This window comes from Rhinoraja longicauda, chromosome 9, assembly GCF_053455715.1.
Source record: "Rhinoraja longicauda isolate Sanriku21f chromosome 9, sRhiLon1.1, whole genome shotgun sequence".
NCBI lineage: Eukaryota > Metazoa > Chordata > Chondrichthyes > Rajiformes > Arhynchobatidae > Rhinoraja > Rhinoraja longicauda.
Window position 1 is genome coordinate 39164467 of NC_135961.1, and position 25656 is coordinate 39190122.

General features: G+C 41.9%; 2 protein-coding genes across 6 annotated transcripts in view; one reads left to right on the top strand and one right to left on the bottom strand.

The window, feature by feature from the left end:
* prkn (parkin RBR E3 ubiquitin protein ligase) overlaps positions 1-2366 on the bottom strand; it is a 605665-nt gene extending 603299 nt beyond the window's left edge. For both annotated transcript variants that reach the window (XM_078405212.1, XM_078405213.1), the window contains exon 1: positions 2217-2366. In XM_078405212.1, the coding sequence (XP_078261338.1) occupies positions 2217-2223 (7 nt within the window). In that variant the 5' untranslated portion in view covers positions 2224-2366. The remainder of the gene's footprint in view (positions 1-2216) is intronic.
* Positions 2367-2454: 88 nt separating this feature from the next.
* Positions 2455-25656, top strand: part of LOC144596636 (parkin coregulated gene protein homolog) — a 184265-nt gene continuing 161063 nt past the window's right edge. For 2 of the 4 annotated variants that reach the window (XR_013547638.1, XM_078405217.1), the window contains exon 1: positions 2632-3172. Coding sequence is in view for 3 of the 4 variants with exons in the window: in XM_078405217.1 (XP_078261343.1) it covers positions 3047-3172 (126 nt within the window). In the remaining variant the exon portion in view is untranslated. Of the gene's footprint in view, positions 2555-2631; positions 3173-25656 lie in introns of those variants that run through there. The other 2 variants (XM_078405216.1, XM_078405214.1) reach the window with 2 other exon arrangements.

The following is a 25656-nucleotide window of genomic DNA, read 5'->3' on the forward strand; positions in this document are numbered from 1 at the left end:
TCTATGCTATGACCAAACTCATTGTTCATCTTTCTCATATTTTTGCTTAATTTTCATCATCAATGTCCTCTTACAGTGTGGCTCTGGAAACATTCAGAACTTTGCTTTCATCCCTTTGTTATTAAATTTAGATCAGTTTCACTTTTAGATTTATTTCTACACAAGTCTATCCTGCCTTTACTAGCTTATGATCCCATCCATGACTATTGATCCCATTAAAAAATAGTCTGAGTCACTTACTGCCTCAGGTTCAGCACGTGTAGGAGTACTGGTGCAAGTGCCTAGAAGACTTCACGGGAGACGATGTAAAGTATTTCGGAAAGGAATTCTGTAAACACTACTTCTATTGTACTTAAGTTTGCCAATCCTTTTCCCATAACATTAATCTTTCAGATGGTTCCTGTAACTCCTACAGCAATTTTTTTCTTGTAGGTATTATCTTAAAATGGATAGATATGGAGTATTAATCCTATTCACTTCAACTAATTTCTTAAAGAAAGATACTAAATTGTACTTGATGTTTGTTCATCAACACTTTTATTCTGAATTTTTTGTCATTTTTCTTTCACCAGCAGGTTATAAACTTTCCAAATTGTTTGATCCTTTTTTAATTGATAAAATAAACCAGCACGATACTTTAACATAAAAGCAAAAAATGCTGGAGTCTAAAAACGGTGACCTCCAGGTTCAAAAACAGCTCCTTCCCAGCAACCACCAGACACTTTAACACTATACCACACTGACCAGAATCCTACCTCAGTAACTATGATATGGAAATGTATTTTGTTTTGATTGCTCTACATACTTCGGTTTTGCACTATTCTGGTTACTGAGTGTCACTGATTATTATTTTATTGTACTGATGATTATCGTATGTTTATTTGTGTGTTACTGCATTAATGTAATGTAAAACGTAATGTAAAACGGCTGCAAATTAGAAATTCATTGCTCCGTTACCGGTACACGTGACAATTAAACAGTCTTGACTTTTAAGGAAAAGTAAATATTTTTTAAAACCTCAATAACTGGAAATCTAAAATAAAAACTGAAAATGCTGGAAATACTCACCAGGTCAGGTCACATTTGTAGAAAGAGAAACAGAATTAATTTCTCAGACACAGACAAAAGGTCTATGACCTGAATCGTTATCTCTGCTTCTCTTCCCATAGTTTTCAACATGTGTTTGTTTTATTTTTGTACAAAGGAAGATGCTGTTACCAACAAGTCTGCACCAGTGTTGGACTTTCCCATTTCAATTAGAAAACTTGAGAAAAGCTCCACTACTCCCAGGGCCTCTTGACGTTGGGTCTCCCATGACAAGTATATGGATAAGAAGGGTTTAGAGGGCTGTGGGACAAATTTAGGCAAATGTGACTAGCCCAGAATGCCAACTTGGTTGGCATGGAGGTAGGCTAAGGGGCCTCTTTCCATTATGACAGTCAGTACTTGATCAAAACATGCAGAGCACCCTCACTCCCCACCTCTACCTTCTACCCTCCATCTCCATCTCCCCACTTCCTCGTTATCCCCACCTCCACCACCCATCAACCCACCCCCTCATTACCCCAACCTCCACCACCCATCAACCCACCCCCTCATTAGCCCCACCTCCACCACCCCGTCTCCCCTCCACCCACCTCCAACCCCGATCCCCCACACCACTTCCATGTTTTGATCAAAAACCGACAAAGGGACTCATTTCCAGAAACAGCGAGAAAACAGTCTTATTTATAGTAATACACACTGTGGTTGTGGATATCTATATCCAACACATTTGCAGTACAGGAATGTCATTATATTTGAAGTGTTTTAAAAAGCTTGCATTCATTTCTTCTAATCATCATTTTGGAAATAGGTAATTCATGCAAAAACAGAATTCATGTGAGACAATCTACCAATTTTTTTACTAGGGCTGCCTTCACCTTTCTCTATATCCTGTCCTCGGTAGTCTGGTGGTGAGTATCCCCGTCTGTCAGACCGGGGTTCAATTCCCCGCCGGGGATGTTTTATTTAAGCAGAAAATAAATTAAAATTACAATTCCAAAAATATACCACTCACAAAGTGAAAGACATTATTGTTTTCCTTTCTAACTCCCATCAAAGTTATTGTTTTTTTCAGAACTTTCCGATTTCCAAGCAGGTGTTTGACAGGCCCAGTGTGGAAGGCGGGGGTAAGTGGCACATTATAAACTAAGGCGTTTCAGGTCGTCACCTACCGATCATTTCTGTCAAAACTGAACTGCTGAGGAGTGGGGAAGGGCGAGTACTGTCGACGAGCGGAGGCGAATTTTGCCCCGTGCAGAGGGGGCGTTATCCGAGGGCAATCCCAGCGCAGATCCGCGCCTGCGCACGTTCGCCCGTTTGTTTGTCAACTGCCCGATGCTCGAGCGCACGCAGATCCGCGCCTGCGCACGTTCGCCCGTTTGTTTGTCAACTGCCCGATGCTCGAGCGAGGGGCGGAACGCGGACACTCTGGTGCGCGCCGTGGGGTTGGGTTGAGGATGGGGAGCTCGAGCTTGCCCGGCTTCGGGAGACCGTGGGCTCACGCCAGGGGGTGAGAGCGCGCGGGAGCATCGCGAGCTCGCCCGGCGATTTGGAACTCGCCCGGGGTGGGTGGGGGGGTACATTGGAGGAGGCGAGAGATTTGCAAAAGGGAGAGTTTGTAGTTGAAGCGTCACGAATGCTGGATAAGGCGAAATAAAAGGGGGAATTAAATGGACCGGGCTGGAATTGGCAGGAATCAACGGCTCGAAAAGAGAATGCAAAGAGATAATGTTGGGGTTGAACAAGATGTCCCGGCGCTTCGAGTCAAAGTGTCCCGTTTATCATGTGTCCCGTTTATCATGTGACGCCACATGGCGGGCAGTGACACGCCGGAAATGACGCTGATTGTTTAACAATATCTTCTCTTAGCAACGGCGCCGGCCTTCGAGTAGACTGCGGGCGAGGGCTTTATTGGACCCTCGCAAAGTAATAACAGACGCAGTTTTATTTTTTTGTGGGGGGACAGGTGTTATCTCGCTGTTTTGGCCTCAGAAGAGACAAAATGCCCGCTGTCAACACACTGGGGAAGAGCAATCACAAACCTCTGGCGGCGATGTATCCAAGGACCAAGAAGGACCACAGAGTAACTGAAGGTTTCACAGTGAAAGCCATGATGAAAAATTCAATTGTAAGTAAATGTTCACTGGGGTCATCAAAGCAAAATAAAAATGTATTCAAGAGCCAAGAATGACCATGGAATTATGAGGGTTTAACAGTAAAAGCCACGATGAAAAATGATATAAGAAAATAACTGCAGATGCTGGTACAAATCGATTTATTCACAAAATGCTGGAGTAACTCAGCAGGTCAGGCAGCATCTCGGGAGAGAAGGAATGGGTGACGTTTCGGGTCGAGACCCTTCTTCAGACTGATGTCGGGGGTGGGACAAAGGAAGGATATAGGTGGAGACAGGAAGATAGAGGGAGATCTGGGAAGGAGGAGGGGAAGGGAGGGACAAAAATGATATTGTAAGTAGTTGTTCATTGAGTTAGAGGTATTCAAGGGACTAAAAGAAGCATAGATTGACTGAGGGTTTCACAATAATAGCCACGATGAAAATTTATTTTGTAAGGAAATGTTCATTTGGTCATAAATGCAACAAAAAAAACGCACAGACTGTGCACCTACTTTATTTATTTTTTAACTGGGCCATGCTGTGCATTCAAGTAATCAACATCTGAATAGTATTTCAACTACCACTTGTGTCAGGGCTTTACACTGTCTTTTTTGAATACTGAAGGAAAACCTGATAGAAGTATACAAAATTATGAGAGGCATAGATAGGGTAGAGAGTCAGAACCATTTTCCCAAGGTGGAAATGTCAAAGATTAGAGGGTATAGTTTTAAAGTGAGATGGGCAAAATTTAAAGGAGATGTGCAGGGCATGTTTCTTTTATGCAGAGGGTGATGGGTGCCTGGAACATGCTGCCAGAGGTGGTGGTGAAGGCAGATACAATAGGGTGTTTAAGCGGCTTTTAGATCACCCCATGGATATGCAAGAAATGAACGGATATGGTTCATGTGCAGGCCGATCTCTTTTGCTTGCCTTCATGTTCGACGTAGAGATTGTGGGCTGAAGGTTCTTTCATGTGTGGTACTGTTCTATGTACAAGTTACATAGTTCCACACACTCCAAATTTGCAGATTAGCATTCAATGTTAACAACCTGCATCTACATATCACCCCTACAAAGCAGGATGGCCCATAGTCTTTGAACCTGTTCAACAAATAAAGCAATTTTAACATTTTCTCACAAAGGTTTTCTAAAATGGCTTTTATTGTCAGTTGTGCTATACATTAAACACACAGTCAGGCCACTTCAGTGCATCATTTGTATTGCACTAAAACTCTGTGACGACACACTAAACTAAATAAGTCGCATAATCTTGGGAACAAAAGAAATCCCATCATTGGTCTAACCTTAGCTAATATCAAATAATAGTAACTTGTCTGCTATAGTTGGCTTTAGTCTGTTGGATCAGTTGGATAGTTGGATCAGTCTTATCTGTGAATTTAGTTTACTTCCAAGTTCACAATAAGATGCTGGATAGTGACCAAAGATACTAGAGGAGCAAGATAGACTACTCAACCCTAAGAACCGTAGTATGTCATGGCGTCATTTTAGTAGGCAGAATCTTGCAGAAACATTTAAAAAGAAAAATAACAAAAATTTGTGAATTGGTAGATGAGATATATTCTGCATTTTAATGGTATCATCACATATACAGTTCCCCCAAAACACTGATTACACTGCGAGAGGCATAGCGAACGGTGGGTTTTGCCTACTAAAAAGGCGACTGTTACACTCCTTTGCGTACTACACTTCAGTATAGGCGATTTCAACGGAGTGGTTCATCTTGCTCCTCTAGTATCGTTGATAGTGACAGCTTTTAGGCCACAATTTAGCATGAGAAGCTCAGAAAAAAGGGAAGATTAGTTAATAAAGAACAAAATGTATTAATATTTACTCTAAAATGTTAAATATAATGCATATTTTATATTTCCTTTCACTGCTAACATTGCAACAGAGGAAAACATGTTACATTGCCTGCTGAATGGATACCAAATGAGGTTAAGTACTTAATTGAAGATCAAATGGGAAACTGCAATCTATACAGGATGGAGTTTGCACTGGTATTGCCTTCCAAATGTTTAACTAGAGGAAGGTATGGCTCATCCACAACCAGAGATATTGGGTAAACAACAGCCAGGCAATAAATGATTCGGAGATGGTGATAATATATCAAAGTATGTCTTCACAGTTTATGTAAAGTGTTACTTTATGGCTGGTATGTTTTACACAGATAAATAACCTTGTGATTATCGAAGGACACAAAACAGTATGATAATTGGGTTTGCTTTCCACTAAACAAAAACATTAACAAATATTTTTAGCCTGTAAAAGTATGATTTGTCAATAATACGCTCACACTACCAACTGAAAATGTCATTTAGGGCGAAGCAACGTTCAATTTCTTTCTATCACAGTTTTCCTGTTTGGCTCAAATATCTTGTTTTCAACCCCATAGTCAATGTTGTGTGATGTTCCTGACGGAAAACATTTAAGTAGTTGATATTTGGTAATGAGTGAATTCTCCAACCCTGTAATTTGTTTGTTTCTCAATCTGTTGCTATCGATCTCTTGTAGTTAACAGAGATGGATAGATTTGAAGTTCATGGTGCCCCCAGGTTGCTGTCTTGTCTGGTGTGGTTCACTATTTTGATATATTAAGGATGGTGCTTTGGAAATCTCTGAATTAAGTAACTTTGCGGATGGATCTAAAATCGGGGCAACTATATTAAAGTACAAAGGGCGAGAAATGTCAAACAGAACATATCCAAACTAATTGCAATGTGGAGAAAAAGGAACACAGAATGCAACAGCAGAAAACTTTCACAAATAACATTAAAATACCTATTTACATCATGGAGACCAATGAACTTTAGAAAACAAAAGGAAGTTGTATCTTGATCAAATTAATGGTGCAGGCTGTGGGAATGTTGTTCTTGTGTTGGATAGAAGGTATTATTACATTTTAGGAAGCAGCAAGACAATACACAACTACGTAAGAAGAACTGGTTAGCAACAAGCAATTAAGCTCCAGGTTATTTACTGGAGAAAGAATGCCTGTACACAAACTACATTTTTATATGTACAAATTTAGTCTTTGCTTTATTATGGGGCCAATGGAAGATAAAACAAAGATTAACCAGAAGACAAAAAATACATTAAAAAGATAATTTGAAAACAGTCAATGTGGTGTGTGACTATATCCTTGACAAAGAAATGCTTACTTTGGGGAAAAAAATTATTTATAAAGGTCACATACTTTCAACATTGACATTGATATAAAATGTGTTAAATATGTCCAAGATAGTTTCTTTAATCAATATGTTGAAGGCCCTCGAGAGAAAGGGTGCAACGTTGGACCTTCTCTTGGGGAACGAGGTGGAGCAAGTACAAAAGTGTCAGTGAGGAAGCTTGGCTTTATCGGGAAGATATTATGCTGCTGCAACTGTACAAGTACAAGTACAAGCAACAATATACATTAATGACTTGGATGAAGGGATTAAAAGTAACATTAGCAAATTTGCAGATGACACAAAGCTAGGTGGCAGGGTGAACTGTGAGGGGGATGCTATGAGGTTGCAGGGTGACTTGGACAGATTGTGTGAGTGGGCAGATGCATGGCAGATGGAGTGTAATGTGGATAAATCTGAGGTTATCCACTTTGGTGGTAAGAACAGGAAGCCAGATTATTATCTGAATGGTGTCAAGTTAGGAAAAGGGGAAGTACAATGAAATCTGGCTGTCCTAGTTCATCAGTCACAGAAAGGAAGCATGCAGGTACAGCAGGCAGTGAAGAAAGCCAATGGAATGTTGGCCTTCATAACAAGAGGAGTTGAGTATCGGAGCAAAGCGGTCCTCCTGCAGTTGTACGGGGCCCTAGTGAGACCACACCTGGAATATTGTGTGCAGCTTTGTTCTCCAAATTTGAGGAAGGCCATTCTTGCTATTGAGGGAGTGCAGCGTAGGTTCACGAGGTTAATTCCCGGAATGGCGGGACTATCGTATGTTGAAAGACTGGAGCGACAAGGCTTGTATACACTGGAATTTAGAAGTATGAGAGGGGATCTTATTGAAGCATATAAGATTATTAAGGGATTGGACACGCTAGAGGCAGGAAACATGTTCCCAATGTTGGGGAAGTCCAGAACCAGGGGCCACAGTTTAAGAATAAGGGGTAGGCCATTTAGAATGGAGATGAGGAAAACCTTTTTCACTCAGAAAGTTGTTAAGCTGTGGAATTCTCTGCCTCAGAAGGAGGCCAATTCTCTGGATGCTTTCAAGAGAGAGTTAGATGGAGCTCTTAATGATAGTGGAGTCAAGGGATATGGGAGAAGGCAGGAACGCGGTACTGATTGTGGATGATCAGCCATGAGCACGGTGAATGGCAGTGCTGGCTCGAAGGGCCGAATGGCCTATTCCTGCACCTATTGTCTATTATCCGGACTTGCAGGCTTGAGTTATAGGGTAAGGTTGGGTAGGCTGGGACATTTTTCTTTGGAGCATCGGAGGCTGGGGGGGTAATTATATTGAGGTGTACAAGATCACGAGGCATGTATAAAGTGAACACACACTTTTTCTTAGGGCCTGTTTCTGTTGTGTACTCGGTGATGTCATGGTTTCTTTGACTCGATTCGCTCCACCAACTCATAACAGAAGCTGATTTGGCCGTGTAACCTCTTGACCCAGTTCTGCCATTCAATGGGATTTTGATGGATGGTGTACATCAACTTTCATAAATCACCAAATTCCATATCCTCAGTGTCCAGAAATATTGAAATATTTACCTTAAATATTATGACTGAGCACCCATAAATCTTGAAATGATCTGCAATCATCTGTGTCAATCTCCCTTCTTCAAGGATAATCTTGTTGATTTTTGCAACTGCAAGGTATCCAACATGCCATTTGAACTTATACATTTCCAGCATTAATGCCCAACATTGACTCCATTTGAAATAGGAATGCCTTTCAATTTAAAATCCTGTGGTTGCACCCCTTCATACTTTCCATATGGAGAAAACATTACAGGATATCTCCGTTCACAAGCATGCGCTAAAATGTTCTGTGACTCAAACTCGCCATCCTACTCCCACTCTGTTCCCTGCCTTTAATACTGCTCTCATGAAGCTTTTCAAATCACAAGTATCAGCATTTTGCCTTCTGATTTGAAACATAGCTGTCTTCCTTCAGTCTTTGGATTCCAAAATTATGTTCAATGATTTTGTCTAGACCTCCCTTTTTGTCCTTCCTCTTTTCCCAATGTGCTTCAGACTATTATTATTTAATTTCTCCTGCATTCCAACCTATTGCGTACCTCCCATCTTTCCCTCACTCCTCCCCACCCCTTTACCCACATCTCAAAACCTGATATATCTCCAACCTGCCAGTTCTATGGAATGCTCATTAATCTGGAATATTAACTCTCTTTCTCTCTCCACAGACGCAGCCTGACTTGTTATGCATCTTCTGTATTTTCTAGTTTTAATTCTGAGTTTCAACATCTGAGGTGATTTGGTTCCAGTCTAGTCACTAATTCATTATGTTTTACAGTTTTGCTGTTTTAAATTTGAGAGAGTGTGGTTTAAATGCAAATGTAGATAATGGGTTACGACCTTTGGTTTAAAAATATCGATGTGGTCTCATCAAGCCCCTATTTAATTGCATTAAGGTAACTTTACTCCTGTACTCAAATTCTCATAATAAAAGCTAAAATATCATCTGCCTTTATAATTGCTTGTACTGCATGTTACTTGGTACAAGACCACCTTGCTCCCTTTGAATGTCAGTTTTTCTCAATGTGTCACTTTTAAAGGTTATTCTGCTTTTGTATGCTCAAGTGGATGACATCACATAGTTTCACATTAAATTCCATCTACTGTGTTCTTGATCACTCAGCTTGTCTGTATCCCCTTGAAGTCTCTTGGAATCCTCTTGGTCACAACTTAGTTTTGCATTTTAAACAAACAAACAACATTTGGAAAACAACATTTGTTTATCCTCGCCCAACGTTAATGAAACAGGTGAAGATGGCTGGGCATAGGATGCTGCCCCAAATAACTTTTACAGCATTGTATGGGATTGGCAGAATTGAACTCGTAACAGCCACATTAATTTTCCATTGTGCAAAGAATGAATTTAACAGTTTTAATGTTTTCCCCTTCATACCCATTGTCCAAGTTTTCCAGCAGTTGGTCAAGTACTGCTTTGATGTAGATGGCAGTCTCCTTGCTTCACTTTCTGAAACACTACAAGACGCACCCAGAAGACATGTTATCGCAAAGGTCCACTGGCATTTGCGAGTCCTTAACGTTAAGTTCAGATCTCATGATAACATAGCAAAGGAAATATTTTTGATTACTATTTTGATCATCTATAGCTGAAAATAGCAAGGAGACAATGAATTCTGGGTATGGGACTTCAATGTTCTTTGACGAGGGTGACTTGATACGAATGGACATAGCTGAAGGACATATCTGCTATTGATAGGGTCTAAAGGAGAAGCAAACAAACCAATTCAAGAGATTGGTTGTCCTCAAATTATGGGGAAAAAAGTGCTTGCTTTCCTTGTATTGCAACATCATTATATTTATGATCCCTTTAATCGTGCATTGATCAGAATGGTAAAATGATTTAAGCACAGTTTATAAAATTCATGAAATTTTGAGTGTAGAAAGATAGGGGAGAAATGTGGATATGTAAGTGGGAAGAAAGAACAAAATTAAAGGCAGAAGAAGGAAAATGGAGGTTGGAAGGAATTAAACTATGTGGGTAGGACAAAATGAAAAATAAATTATAAGATGAAGCATAAAACAAGAGGCAGAAAATGGATGTGTGTCCTGGAATTGTGGGGCCTTGTTTTTTTTCCAGGAAAACGTGTGTCAGAGTCCATCTCCGTCATTGGATTAGAAATATCATTCACTGTTGTCCACCAGGTGGCGCCGCGATGGCAGCCTCGCCAACAGTCTGTCTGTCTTCGTCTTTTTTTTGTTATTTTTAGTATGTTTTAAACGTTTTGTTAATGTTCTCTGGTTTGTTTTATGTGCGGGAGGGGTTCGGAGGAAACTGTTTTTCAAACTACCTTGCCGGAGATGCGATTGTTTTCCGGATCGTATCTCCAGTCTCTCTGCAGTCTAACATCGGGGCTGACTTTGAGCCCCACCATGGGGCCGTGGACTTACCATCGGAGCATGCGATCCCTTGCCTGGGATCGATGCTCCAACTGCGGCCTGCAGACTTCACCATCAAGGAGCTCGCAGTCTCGGGTAGAGACCGATGTCGGGAGCTCCAAATCGTAGAAGGTTTTCGACCAGCCCCGACCCAGGGTAGATCGCCTGGCGCGGGGGAGCTGAGATTCTCCTGATGCGGGAGCTTGATCGCCCCGATGTGGAGGGCCCAAACACTGCCGGCTGCGGGAGTCAAGATCGCCCCGTCAACGGAAGGCTCGAGGCCCTCGACCGCAGGAGATCGAAGAAGGGAAGAGATTGAACTTTTTTTTCGCCTTCCTTCACAGTGATGAATGCGGAGGAGTCACTGTGGTGGATGTTTATGTTAAAATGTATTTTGTGCGTTCTGTTGCTTTTTATTGGTATGATGGTATGGCAAATGAAATTCCTCGTATGTTGCAAAACATACTTGGCTAATAAAGTATGATTATGATTGAATGAAGTTTCCCAGAGATTAGCAAGAAAAGGGTAAATTAAGTATGCATAAATTATTGAAATTGCTTAACATAATTAAATTAAGTGCTAATCCTTTAAATGTCTTCACATATCTGAGATATTTAAAAACAAGCCTCACCAATAATGACAGAAGGTAAGGCTTCCCCTGAGTGCAGCTCCTATCAGAAGCTACCAAGGCATCCCAGAAGTAGGACATTTGTGGCACATCATCTGAGACCAAATCACTGCGTGTTACGGCTCATCAACTACATCCTAGTGCAAAGGTTTATAAACTAATACTAAAAACTGTTTATCCTAAAGGGCCTGTCCCACTTAGGTGATTTTTTTGGCGACTGTCGGCGATTGTCAAAGTCGTAGCAGATAGCCAAATTTTTCTTTTACCCGACGACAATGACCACGACAATGCCGAGTCGGTCAAGATTACACCGTCTTCGGAAACATCGCGAAAATTCCCACGCTGTCAATGCTTCTCCAGCGTCCTGATTTTCGATGAAATCACTGACAAGTCGGTAAGTACTTGAGAGTTTTGAACTATAACACCTTGAATGGGTTACTTAAAAACCAAGCTTCATTGTAACAAGGCATAGACTGGATTTACTTCCAGTTTACTAATAGCTGTATTAAAAAAATTACATTTTAAAGTGGTTAAGTGGATTTTTGTGCATAGTGTGTGGGCATTCTTTGAAAATGTAAGGGAGATGCATATCTGGTTTCTGGGTTGCATATCTGGATTTGGAGCCCACTTTAAATGTAATGGCCGATGGCCATAAACATCGTGAAAATACCCACGCTGTCAATGCTTCTCCGGCGTCCTAATTTTCGCTGAGATCACTGACAAGTCAGTAAGTACTTGAGAGTTTTGATATAAAAAAAACTTGCCCGGGTTACTTGAAAACCAAGCTTCACTGTAACAAGGAATAAACTGGATTTACTTCCAGTTCACTAATAGCTGTATTTTAAAAAAATATTTTAAAAGTGGATTTTTGAGAAAAGTGTGTGGGCATTCTTTGAAAATGTAAGGGAGATGCATATCTGGTTTCTGGGTTGCATATCTGGGATTGGAGCCCACTTTAAATGTAATGGCTGATAGCCATAAACATCGCAAAAATTCCCGCGCTTACCTGACCGTCAAACTGTCGTCTCCAATCTACCTGTCAAATGTCCTGACGGTAAATAAATTGGATAAACACAAGCATTTTATGGTATTTTGAAATGACTTTATTTATTTTAACATTATGTGCTTCTAAATGCATCTAAGAGAACCTATCACACCTGGGGGACAGCATGCGACAGCGCCCGCAATAACCAACGATATCTGCCGACAAGCCAGCTGTCGCCGAGAAATTTCAAACTGGATGATTTCTCAGCGACGCGCCGAGATCCACTACGAAGTTTCGAAGATTCCTCATGATCATGCCTGCGACACCCCGGCGAACTGTCGACAACAGCCTAGTCGCCGGCAGTCGCCTTAAAATCGCCTTAGTGGGACAGGCCCTTAAATAGCTTACTTTGCATGACAGTTTTCAAAGTAAAACTGGAATGCGCGACCAAGATTAATGGTGGCGTATAAGAGGCTTTTGGATTATGTGCAGGTAGATAAGGGTCTTGGCTTCATGTTCTGCACAGACATTGTGGGTTGAAGAGCCTGTTCCTATTAAATACATTTAATTTATATTTACTATACAGTACAGGTGCTCCTCGACTTACGATGGGGTTACGTTCCGATAAACCCATCGTAAATCGAAAATATCATGTCAAAAATGCATTTAATATACCTAACCTACCAAACATTTGTAAATTTCCCCGGTGTGGGACGAATACAGGAATATATTATTATTATTATTATTAAACATCATAGCCGTGGCACCTCCCAATCATGGCTGATTGGGAGCTTTCGGCTCGCTGCCGTTGCCCAGTATCACGAGAGAGTACCGTACCGCATAAGACACTGCCAGTCTGAGCAACAGACAGGTCTGCGAGTCTGGGAAAAAAGATCAAAATTCGAAGTACAGTTTATACTGAATGTAAATAGCTTTTGCACCTTTGTAAAGTCGAAATATCGTAAGTCAAGAAGCATCTGTATATGCATTTATTAAATTTAAAATGGCACAGCGTGTGTATTTAGCAGTGTCAACAGTGTCTGTTATATTGTTGACGTTTAATGTGTCTTCCTTTGATACACTTTAACTGCTAACTTGCAATGAGTGTAACATCTTGTGTTTCAACAATCGGCATCAAATTTCCTTATCATTCAAAATACTATCTGAGTTTTTTAGATAGGTCTGATCCACACGTCTTACTGCCTGATCCACATGTCCCTTAATCGATTTGGTATCCAAAGAAGACTTTAAAACACTCGCATTGTGCAAGGAATAGTCGAAAATAAATGAATATATAGCTTAACTATTAAGCACTCAAAACATATTGATTAGATTAGGAATAAGAGTGCAACCACAATTTGCAAATTTAACCTTTATCCTATTGCACTCGGACAATTTTGTATTCCGTTTCTCCCCTCAGCTTTGTGCAAACAATTCTGCGGCCATGACTATTGAAGTTCCTCCGGGGCCAGCAGATCTCCAGTACTTTACCAAATGACCAATTTAAATGGATGGCCTTAGGTAGTGATGAATAGAAGTTTGTTTGACAATAACAGCTGTGATAAATATTTGCCTGATGGTGAAATAAAGCATGTTCCAGCAATTGCGAACAAAAAGCCAAATGAGCTTCTGTTTTTTCCTTCATTGCCCAGTGGATACAAAGGCTAAAATGTATTATTGAGTTCAGCTAATTCAATGCGGATTAAAACCTTTATGGCCTCTGACTTTGTACTACATAGTAACATTTCCAAAAGCTATTAGGGAAGCAAAAACTCAACTAAGTTCAGCAGTCTAATCACAGTCTTTTTAAAAAAATTCTGCAAATTCAATTTTGAAAGTAATTTGCTTTGTGTCAATAGTCATGCTCTCCCTTGAGAGCATGACCAAACTTGCAGTCGAAAGGCATACCAACCAATGCAATTTAAATGGTTTATCAGCTGCATACAGGCTGGATGCTGGTAAATTCATCCAGTTGTTCCTAAGGTCCTTCAGGTGTTCAGTGCTCTCCATAGTTGTATCCTGAAGTCTACCAGGAGTGCTGATTTCAAGGTTTCAGCCTTTGAAATATAAATACATTGGGGGCATGTCACAGCTGTGACAATGAGCAAGTAACAGAGAGCTGTACAAGGCCATAAAAGAAGGGACGCAGGAGTCATATATGCATAGAATAATTAAGGAATGGTTCTCCCAGTTAAACCAAAGCAAAAAAAAAAGAGTGGTCAGAATCCTTTTTCAGATCTATCATCTGTTGCTATAACTGGAAACTTGTGGTCTGGTGAGTGGTTGGATGGAACAATTACCTGTGAGGTGGCGTAGCCTTGGTTCTGAAAGGGGAAACAATGTAACTTGAATAATTTTCTGTTTGTCCTACAGATTAGCTGCACTCCAGATAGAAGCTTGTTGTAGGGGAGGTATCATGTTGAAGTGGGGAAAATTCAGAATAACATTAATATGATGACAGAGTCTTGGCTGATCCCATTCTGCCCTGGTACTGGACAGATCTTTGTGGACCATGGCCGGATGTCATGTGGTATTATTTCTGAGAACAGAGAATTGCTTTGCCAGGCAAGAATGGTGCTAGGATTGTGGTGGCTAGTGTACGATTGGATAGAACCGAGCACACTTGCATTTAAGAGAAAATCTTGGTTGGAAAAGATCTTCAAAGTGTTCATTTCAGCAGCCACTAATTATCTCTGCATGAAGCTTGAGATTACAGGTTTCCACTGTTCAGTGAATATCGAATTATTTTACTACCGTCCATGGCAACTAATAACCCTGACAAAGTTTCTCTACTAATTTCTGCACAATTATGGATTATTTAGGAACCTAATGCTGTTATTAGCTGTGGGAGACCTATATACCCCAACAGGACCCTAAATTACTGAGCAATAGTATCAAAGCTGATTGCTGAGGGTGCAAATCTGAGTTTTTTAATCACTTCCTTGTGCTTACTGCACATCCCAGCTGTTTCAATCTTGGTGACCTGATTACAATGGTAGACACAAAATGCTGGAGTAACTCAGCGGGTTAGGCAGCATCTCAGGAGAGAAGGAATGGGTGACATTTCGGGTCGAGACCCTTGTTCAGACTGGTCGGGAAGGGGACGGGACAAAGATAGGATGCAGTAGGAGACAGGAAGACAGTGGGAGAACTGGGAAGGGGGAGGAGAAAGAGAAGGACAGAGGAATTATCTAAAGTTAGAGAAGTCAATGTTCATACCACTGGGGTGTAGACTGCCCAAGCGAAATATGAGATGCTGTTCCTCCAATTTGCACTGGGCCTCACTATGACAATGGAGGAGGCCCATGACAAAGGTCAGACTGGGAGTGGGAGGGGGAGTTGAAGTGCTGAGCTTGGTTAAGGCAGACTGAGCTAAGATGTTGAGCAAAACGATTGCCGAGCCTGCGTTTGGTCTCGCCAATGTAGAGAAGTTGACACCTGGAACAGCGGATACAATAAATGAGGTTGGAGGAGATGCAGGTGAACTTCTTCCTCACCTTGAAAGACTGTTTAGGTCCTTGGATGGAGTCGAGGGGGGAGGTAAAGGGACAGCTGTTGCATCTCCTGCGGTTGCAGGAGAAAGTACCTGAGGAGGGGTGGTTTGGGTAGGAAGGGGCGAGTGGACCAGGGAGTTGCGGAGGGAACGGTCTCTGCGGAAAGCAGAAAGGGGTGGAGATGGGAAGATGTGGCCTGTAGTGGGATCCCGTTGGAGATGACAGAAATGTTGAAGGATAATTTGTTGTATACGACGGCTGATGGGGTGGAAGGTGAGGGCAAGGGGGACTCTATTCTTGTTATGAATGGGGAGAGGGGGAGCAAGAGCTGAGCTGCGGGATATGGCGGCGACGCGAGTGAGAGCCTCATCTATAATGGAAGTGGGGAACCCCCGTTTCCTAAAGAATGAGGACATCTCTGATGCCCTAGTATGAAACACCTCATCCTGGGCGCAGATGTGGCGTAGACGGAGGAATTGGGAGTAGGGGATAGAGTTTTTACAGGAAACGGTGGTAGGAAGATGTCGGAGATGGTCCAAGTATATTTAAGAGCAGGTTAAATATTTGGCAACATTTATGAAGTCAGTGAGTTTTACATGGGTACAAGAGGTAGCACCAATGCAGTCGTCAATGTAGCGGAGGTAGAGTTCGGGGATGGGGCCAATGTACACCTGGAACAAGGATTGTTCGACGTACCCTACAAAGAGGCAGGCATAGCTAGGGCCCATGCGAGTGCCCATAACTTCGCCTTGGATTTGGAGGACGTGGGAGGAGTCAAAGGAGAAGTTGTTGAGTATAAGAACCAGCTCTGCTAGGCAGAGGAGAGTATTGGTAGATGGAGATTGGCTGGTTCTGCGGTCAAGGACGAAACGGAGGGCTTCGAGACCATCCTGGTGGGGGATGGAGATGTAGAGTGACTGGACATCAATGGTAAAGATGAGGGAGTGGGGGCCTGGAAACCAGAGGTTATTGAGGAGGTGGAGAGCATGTGCGGTGTTACCTAAAATGGAGAATTATATGTTAAGATGTTCAATGGTAACTATGTCTTGCAATTATGTCAGGCCTTTGTAAGACCACAGCTGGAATATTGTGAAAAATTGGACTCCTAACCTAAAAAAAGAATGTACTTGTTCCAGAAGAATTTTTGGACCTGCAGCCATAGTTCTGGACCATTAATCCAGAAAAGTGTTCAAATCTTACCAAAACAACGGAGATTTAAAAAAAAATCAATTCAGTAAAGGTTTATGGGGAAAAAAGCTAGTCTCAGCAGTACTCACCTTGAAAGTGAGTTGCTGTAAAAATCTATCTACTTTACTCGTGTGCTTTTGGTTCATTCTTAACAGTTTCTTCAGAGGTAGTTAAGGATCAACAATAAAAGGTGGAATTACAACTGAAAATCCTGGAATCTCCATCGTAGATAGAGCAATAATGTTATGTTTCGGAGCTAGGAAAGAAAAAAAAATGCTAGTTTTAAATTGCAAAGTATGTGACCTCCACTACATCTATCTACTAAAACCCTCGTTTGTTATTTTGTTTGTGACTGAACTTCAGCCAAAGCGATACACGATAGCGTGACAATTTTAGGCCCACCTTACTCGCCATTGTCACTTTGGTGATAATACAAGTAGTTTTATTGAAATCGGTGTTATATTTTTAAAGTTATTCACATTTTAAAATTTATGGGGGAAGGGAGGAGGGAGGGAAGGGAGTGGAGGAGAAGGGAGTGGAGGAGAAGGGAGGGGGGGTTGAGGAGACAGGGGAGAGGGGAGGACAGGGTGGTGCACCAATGCAGGAGAGGTTTGGGCCCAACGGGTCCACTTGGTCTAGTAAAATATATTTTTAACTCTATTTCCCAGTCCTGACAAGGGTCTTCCACTTGAAATATCAACTCTGTTTCTCTTTCCATTGATGCTGCCTGATTTGCTGACTGTTCAGAAGGGCTCCAAACAGAAATATAACCTATCCATTTCCTACACAGATGTTGCCTGACCCAGAGTTCCTCCTGCATTTTGTGTTTTGTTCAAGATTCCAGCATCTGCAGTTCTTGTATCTTAATTTTTCTGTTTTTGGTTTAGATTTCCAGCATCTGCTGTTTTTTATTTTCATTTCCAATAAATGCCAGTGACACCTAAACCACATGAAGGAATCTTCCTCATTGCTGTATGTTTTAAATATCCTCCCTCCAACTGGACATATGTTCACAATTGTGCTGGCTCTTGTGAATCTTAAAAAATATCCAATTTATAAATTGAGCAGTGTGAATAAATAAAAGTATGAAAGATAGATTGGGGAAAATAATGGAGTCAAGGCATAGAAAAAAAATAGAAATATAAAGATGTGGAACAGAATAATAAACATGTCAGAACCATGAGACTATTAATGACAAACAGGAAGTTACAGAATGGTGCAATGGATTAAAGTAGAAAAGTGAAAGATGGAAACAACATGAAATAGGTGTTTTTCTATGTTCTCAAAGAGCAATGGCACAAAACAACATCTGTGATATATTATGTATTGTGCACACATTATGACTCCTATAACCAGCAGAATCTTAGATTCACTGTGAGCAACAATAGAAATATTTTTATTTAAGTTTGAATCCAGCAGATTCTTTGTATTTTAAATGTCAGTTAACATTGGTATCACAGCACTGGTGTATAACAGAAAGAAGGCGTGGGTGGTGGGTACATCTTTTCGTCTGGGACAAAGCGGAAAAAGGAACTTTACTTTGCATGCCATCTCAGAGATACGAAGTGTGGGCTCCTGATGCTCTAACTCGTTCTAATATGCAAACAGCAGGTTCTCGCCATGAACACCGATACCCAAACCTGAAAGCACTAAAGAACAAAGAACATATCCATTGTAGACAGTCGAGAAAGAAAGAGTAGAAGAATTTTGAACAGAGGTCTAGTGAAGCATAAGGTGGGACTGTGTGATGTGAGGCCAGGTTGATATTTGGACAGGTGATTAGAATCAGTATGCGAATATAACTGAAATTGTTTTTCAGTTTACAGCCCTGGAAATATGCCACTATCCCAGAGCAAAGGAAAGCAAATAACACTTTCGGATATGAATAACTTTTTGGGACATTATGTTCCAAGGACAATTTGGAAAATCAATAGACAATAGGTGCAGGAGTAGGCCATTCGGCCCTTTGAGCCAGCACCACCATTCAATGTGATCATGGCTGATCATTCTCAATCAGTACCCCGTTCCTGCCTTCTCCCCATACCCCCTGACTCCGCTATCCTGAAGAGCTCTACCTAGTTCTCTCTTGAATGCATTCAGAGACTTAGCCTCCACTGCCTTCTGAGGCAGTGAATTCCACAGATTTACAACTCTCTGACTGAAAAAGTTTTTCCTCATCTCCGTTCTAAATGGCCTACCTCTTATTCTTAAACTGTGGCCCCTGGTTCTGGACTCCCCCAACATTGGAAACATGTTTCCTGCCTCTAACGTGTCCAACCCCTTAATAATCTTATATGTTTCGATAAGATCCCCTCTCATCCTTCTAAATTCCAGTGTATACAAGCCAAACCGCTCCAATCTTTCAACATATGACAGTCCCGCCATTCCAGGAATTAACCTAGTAAACCTACGCTGCACGCCCTCAATAGCAAGAATATCCTTCCTCAAATTTGGAGACCAAAAGTGCACACCGTACTCCAGGTGCGGTCTCACTAGGGCCTAACACAACTGCAGAAGGACCTTTTTGCTCCTACACTCAACTCCTCTTGTTATGAAGGCCAACATTCCATTGGCTTTCTTCACTGCCTGCTGTACCTGCATACTTCCTTTCAGTGACTGATGCACTAGGACACCAAGATCTCGTTGTACGTCCCCTTTTCCTAACTTGACACCATTTAGATAATAATCTGCCGCCTTATTCTTACCATCAAAGTGGATAACCTCACACTTATCCACATTAAACTGCATCTGCCATGCATCTGCCCACTCACACAACCTGTCCAAGTCACCCTGCAACCTCATAGCATCTTCCTCACAGCTCGCACTACCACCCAGCTTTGTATCATTTGCAAATTTGCTAATATTACTTTTAATCCCTTCATCCAAGTCGCACAAGCTTCACCAGACACTCTAATAATTGTGCACCAGGTAGCTAAGGTGATTATGAAAATGATGGGGAGACCCCATTAAAACTTACTGAAATGTGATAGGCCTGGCGAGAATGGATGTGGAGAGGATGTTTCCATTTGTGTACGAGTCTCAGACCAGAAGCCATAGCCTCAGAATAAAAGGACGCACCTTTGGAAATGAAAGTATGAATTTCTTGAGTCAAAGGGTGGTGAATCTGTGGAATTCATTGCTGTAGAGGCCAAGTCAATGGATATTTTTAAGGGAGAGATTGACAGATTCTTGATTAGTAAGGATGTCAGGGGTTAAGGATTGAAGGCAAGCGAATGGGGTTGAGCGGGAAAGATAGATCAGCCGATTTAATGGCAGAGTAAACTTGATGGACCAAATGGCCTAATTCTGCTCCAAGAACATATGAATTTAAAAACCAATAGGAATTTGACGAAATTAAAGAAACAGAAAAGTAATGCATATGTGGCCATACATTTGGCCAAAGAACAAAAGCAATGTCCAGAAGGTATACAAAGATATGCATTAAAAAAAAAGATATCTCATGAATGGCCAGTAACAGTGGCTCTAGAGACCAACCACTGCAGAAGACCCTGTCAAAGATTCTGAAGACCCCAGCCCTCACCTTTCACCCCATCAGCAGTCGTAGCACATAATTATCCGCCATTTTTGTCACCTCCAACTGGATCCCACCATTAGCCACATCTTCCCTTCTCCACAGAGACGGTTCCCTCCGCAACTTCCGACTTAACTTATCCTTTCCCACCCAAGCCACCCCCTCCCCAGGTACTTCCACCTGCAACCGCAGGAGATGCAACACATACATAGATACATCAACTCCAACCAAGGACCTCGACAGTCCTTTCAGGTAATGCAGAGGTTCACTGGCACCATCTCCAATTTCATCTACTGTATCAACTGTTGCAGGTGTGGATGCTTATCGGTGAGATCAAGTGCATGGTCAGCGATCGTTTCACTGAACACCTCCGCTCAGTCCGCCTAGACCTATGTGATCTGGTCCATAAACACTTTAACTACCCCTCCCACTCCCATACTGACCTTTCTGTCCTGGGCCCCCTCCACTATCAGAGAAGGCCAATGAAAGATTCTAAGGGGAGTAGGAGGCAACCGTGGCTGCCAAGGGAAGTTAGAGGTGAAATAAAACTAAAAGAAAAGATGTATAACACAGCAAAGAGTAGCAGGAAGCCAGAGGATTGGGAAACTTTCAAAGGACAACAGAAGGTAACAAAACAGGCAATATGGGCTGAAAAGATGTACGAGGGGAAGCTAGCCAAGAATATAAAGAAGGACAGTAAAAGCTTTAGATATGTTAAGAGAAAAAGATTAGCAACGACAAATGTGGGTCCCTTGAAGGCAGACACAGGTGAAATTATTATAGATAACAAGGAAATGGCAGAACAGTTGAGCAGGTACTTTGGATCTGTCTTCATTAAGGAAGACACAAACAATCTCCCAGATGTACTAGACGACAGAGGATCGAGGGGACAGAGGAACTGAAAGAAATTTGCATTAGGCGAGAAATAGTATTGGGTAGACTGATGGGACTGAAGGTTGATAAGTCCCCAGGGCCTGATGGTCTGCATCCCAGGGTACTCAGGGAGGTGGCTCCAGAAATAGTGGACGCATTGGTGATCATTTTCCAATGTTCAATAGATTCAGGATCAGTTCCTGTGGATTGGAGGATACCTAATGTTATCCCACTTTTCAAGAAAGGAGCGAGAGAGAAAACAGGGAATTACAGACCAGTTAGCCTGACATTGGTGGTGGGGAAGATGCTGGAGTCAATTATTAAAGAGGTAATAACGGTGCATTTGGATAGCAGTAAAAAGTCCAAGTCAGCATGGATTTATGAAAGGGAAATCATGCTTGACTAATCTTCTGGAATCTTTTGAGGATGTGACAAGTAAAATGGATGAAGGGGAGCCAGTGGATGTAGTGTATCTAGACTTTCAGAAAGCCTTTGATAAGGTCCCACACGGGAGATTGGTGAGCAAAATTAGAACACATGGTATTGGGGGTAGAGTGTTAACATGGTAGAGAATTGGTTGGCAGACAGGAAGCAAAGAGTAGGAGTAAACGGGTCCTTTTCAGAATGGCAGTGGTGAGTGGAGTGCCGCAAGGATCGGTGTTGGGGCTGCAACTATTCATATATATTAATGATTTTGATGAAGGAATTAGAAGTAACACTAGCAGGTTTGGAGATGACACAAAGCTGGGTGGCAGTGTGAACTGCGGAGGATGTTAGAAGGTTGCAGGGTGAGCTGGACAGGTTGAGTGAGTGGGCAGATGCATGGCAGATACAGTATAATGTAGATAATTGTGGGGTTATCCACTTTGGTGGCAAAAGCAAGGAGGCAGATTATTATCTCAATGTTCAGCGAGACCTGGGTGTCCTTGTGAAAGAGTCTGTCTGGAGAAAACGAACTTTAACACTTGTACACCAGGCAGTGAAGAAATCTAATGGCATGTTGGCCTTCATAACGAGAGGATTTCAGTATAAGAGTAAAGAAAGAGGTTCTGCAGTTGTATAGGGCCCTGGTAAGACCACATCTGGAGTATTGTGTACAGTTTTGGTCTAATTTCAGGAAGGACATCCTTGTAATTGAGGCAGTGCAACGTCGGTTCATGAGATTGATCCCTTGGATGGTGGGACTGTCTTATGAGGAAAGATTGAAAAGACTAGGCTTGTATTCACTGGAGTTGAGAAGGATGAGAGGGGATCTTATAGAGACATATAAAATTATAAAAGAACTGGACAAGCTCGATGCAGGAAAAATGGTCCCAATATTGGGGGAGTCCAGAACCAGGGGCCACAGTCTTAGAATAAAGGGGAGGCCATTTAAAACTGAGGTGAGAAGGATCTTTTTCACTCAAGGAGTTGTGAATTTGTGGAATTCTCTGCCACAGAGGGCAGTGGAGGCCAAATCACTGGATGGATTTAAGAGAGAGTTAGATAGAGCTCTGGGGGCTTGTGGAATCAAGGGGTATGGGGAGAAGGCAGGCATGGGTTACTGATTGTGGATGATCAGCCATGATCACAATGAATGACGGTGCTAGCTCGAAGGGCTGAATGGCCTCCTCCTGCACCTATTTTCTATGTTTCTATGAAAATTGGAGGAACAGCACCTCATATTTCGCTTGGGCAGCTTACAACCCAGTGGTATGAATATTGACTTCTCCAACTTCAAGTAACCCTTGCATCCCCTCTCTCTCCATCCCTCCCCCATCCTAGTTCTTAGACTAGTTTTACTGTCCTGGTTAAATTTTACTAATTGCATGCCTTGTTAAATATGGAAAATAGGTGCAGGAGTAGGCCATTCAGCCCTTTGAGCCAGCAATGCCATTCAATGTGATCATGGCTGATCATCCAAAATCAGTATCTCATTCCAGCTTTTTCCCTATATCACTTGGCCCTACGAGCTAAATCTAACTCTCTCTTGAAACCATCCCCTCAGCTGACATTTATCTATTCTACATTTTCCTTGATATCCGTCCCTTTTGATCTCTCATTTTCACACCTTACCCTTCCATATCTCTCTGTCTCCCTCTTCCCTGGCTCTCAGTCTGAAGAAGGGTCTCAACTCAAAACGTCACCCATTCCTTTTAACCAGAGATGCTGCCAGTTCCGCTGAGTTACTCTACCATTTTGTGTCTCTTAAGTGTAAACCAGCTTCTGCAGTTCCTTCCTCTGTAGTTTGTCTAGAGCTGAATATAAGTAGTGAGCTTTAGAAGTTGTGAAACTAAAATGTTAACTAAATGTTCAAACCACTTAAAGTGGGCCACAACCCGAAATGTCACAATAGACAATAGACAATAGGTGCAGGAGGAGGCCATTCGGCCCTTCGAGCCAGCACCGCCATTCAATGTGATCATGGCTGATCATTCTCAATCAGTACCCCGTTCCTGCCTTCTCCCCATACCCCCTGACTCTGCTGTCCTTAAGAGCTCTCTCTAGCTCTCTCTTGAATGCATTCAGAGAATTGGCCTCCACTGCCTTCTGGGGCAGAGAATTCCACAGATTCATAACTCTCTGACTGAAAAAGCTTTTCCTCATCTCAGTTCTAAATGGCCTATCCCTTATTCTTAAACTGTGGCCCCTTGTTCTGGACTCCCCCAACATTGGGAACATGTTTCCTGCCTCTAACGTGTCCAACCCCTTAATAATCTTATACATTTCGATAAGATCCATGTTCTCCAGAGAAACTGCCTAACCCACTGAGTTATTTCAGCACTTTGTGTGTTTTTTTTAGTGAAGCTTCACATTTGTTTGAACTAATCACGATTAATAAATGAGGACATTGGTGTGTTTTATTGCGTGTTGCATTTATTTGGCAATCCCTCTCTGACCTTCTGAGCCCTGGCCCACATCCCAGGGGGAGAAATTTCATCCAACTTGATGATTTCAATGCCAAGATCAGAAATGACAACCCTATGACAAGGAGTAATTGACGAGGAATAAGTAGGAATAATTAATTTCAATGAAATCATCTCTCTGATAAAATGCTTGGAGCACAATCAACGCCCTCTTTTGTCAGAGATAAGATTCCTATCAGAGATGCCGGCACTTCCTATCCAGGCACTGGCATGCTGTTGATTGTATCATGGAGATAACAGAGTGGAGCATTGAACAAGTGAGATAGTATTTGGGCAGAGGAACAGAATCGATGCAGATGCTGGAATCTTGAGCAAAACAGAAAGTGATGGATTAACTTGGCGGGTCAGGTAGAGTCTGTGGAGGGAGTAGATAGACAGATGCTACCTGACCCGCTGAGTTCCTCCAACACTTTGAGCTATGCTTTTCTACTGACCACTGCTTAATCCACTCTGTTATCTCCATCAGCCTGGCCCAAATCAGCAATAGCAACAGAAATATTGCCACAAGGAAAGATCTCAAGGATCTTCGAAAGTGCTCAGCAATCAACAGGAGCCATTGAGTGACCGGTGTCTGAACTGCTCTGAATTGGTACCTGTGAAGATATTTTTAACCAGAAAACAGCAGGTCTGGGTGCATTAGAATGACCGTGAACTAATTAACCACAAATGCAAAACATTATTGGATTGCAACTCTGCCATGCTTCAGCTGAAAAGATACAGCTTTATAACCATCTGATGGCAGAGTCCAACAGAAAACCCGCGATTTAAAGAACAGATGGTGGAAATATTGCACCGAGCCCAGGAAAATAACATGCAATTTGACATGCTGTCAAGACCATATGACTCAAACACAGTGAAACCCACACCACTGAGAACCAAGGATAGAGGTGAACATTTTAATGATAGAGAGGTAATCAGCACCTCTCATACGAACATTTAAAAATGAATTTCGCAACTAATTATATTCCTTGCATGCACATCCTTGACTCTATTTCACAACAAATTACATATAGAAGTTTGTGTCCAAAGACGCCTCAACCATCACCCGCATTGTCACCCACATTGTAGACACTAGGAACTGCAGATGCTGGTTTACCACTAAAGTGCTGGAGTAACTCACTGGGTTCGGAAGAGTCATAACCCGAAACATCCTGTCTATGTTCTTCCCAGATGCTGCCTAACCCACTGAGTTACTCCAGCACTTTTTTAAATACCAAAATTGCAATGTGGATTCTGTTTATCTAGAAACAAAATGGGCATGATTGCCCACCACACAGAAACCCCTGGAAAATCTAGTGAGCAGCATTACCAAGTGGATGTGGCCTTTATTGACTGCACTAAAACCTTTGATTTTGTTAACCAAGAATGGCTTGTGGACCATCCTTCTCAAATTTTGTGCCCGTATGACTACTTCTTGATCTTATCCCTGTTACTGGATGACATGCAAATTGTGATTTTAATCAATAGTTCCACAAGATAGTGAAGATTTACATTGAGCAAAGCTGTGTCATTGCACCACCAATTCTTTAAATCATTCTCACAACAGTGCTGCTCTCAACAGGAAGCTTCCCAGGAGATTGTAACAAATGAGACAAAAGTAGGAAAAAAACTGCAGATGTTGGTTTAAATCGAAGGTAGATACAAAATGCTGGAATAACTCAGCGGGTCAGGCAGCATCTCGGGAGAGAAGCAATAGGTGACGTTTCAGGTCGAGACCCTTCTTCAGATTGAAGATGGGTCTTGACCCGAAACATCACCCATTCCTTCTC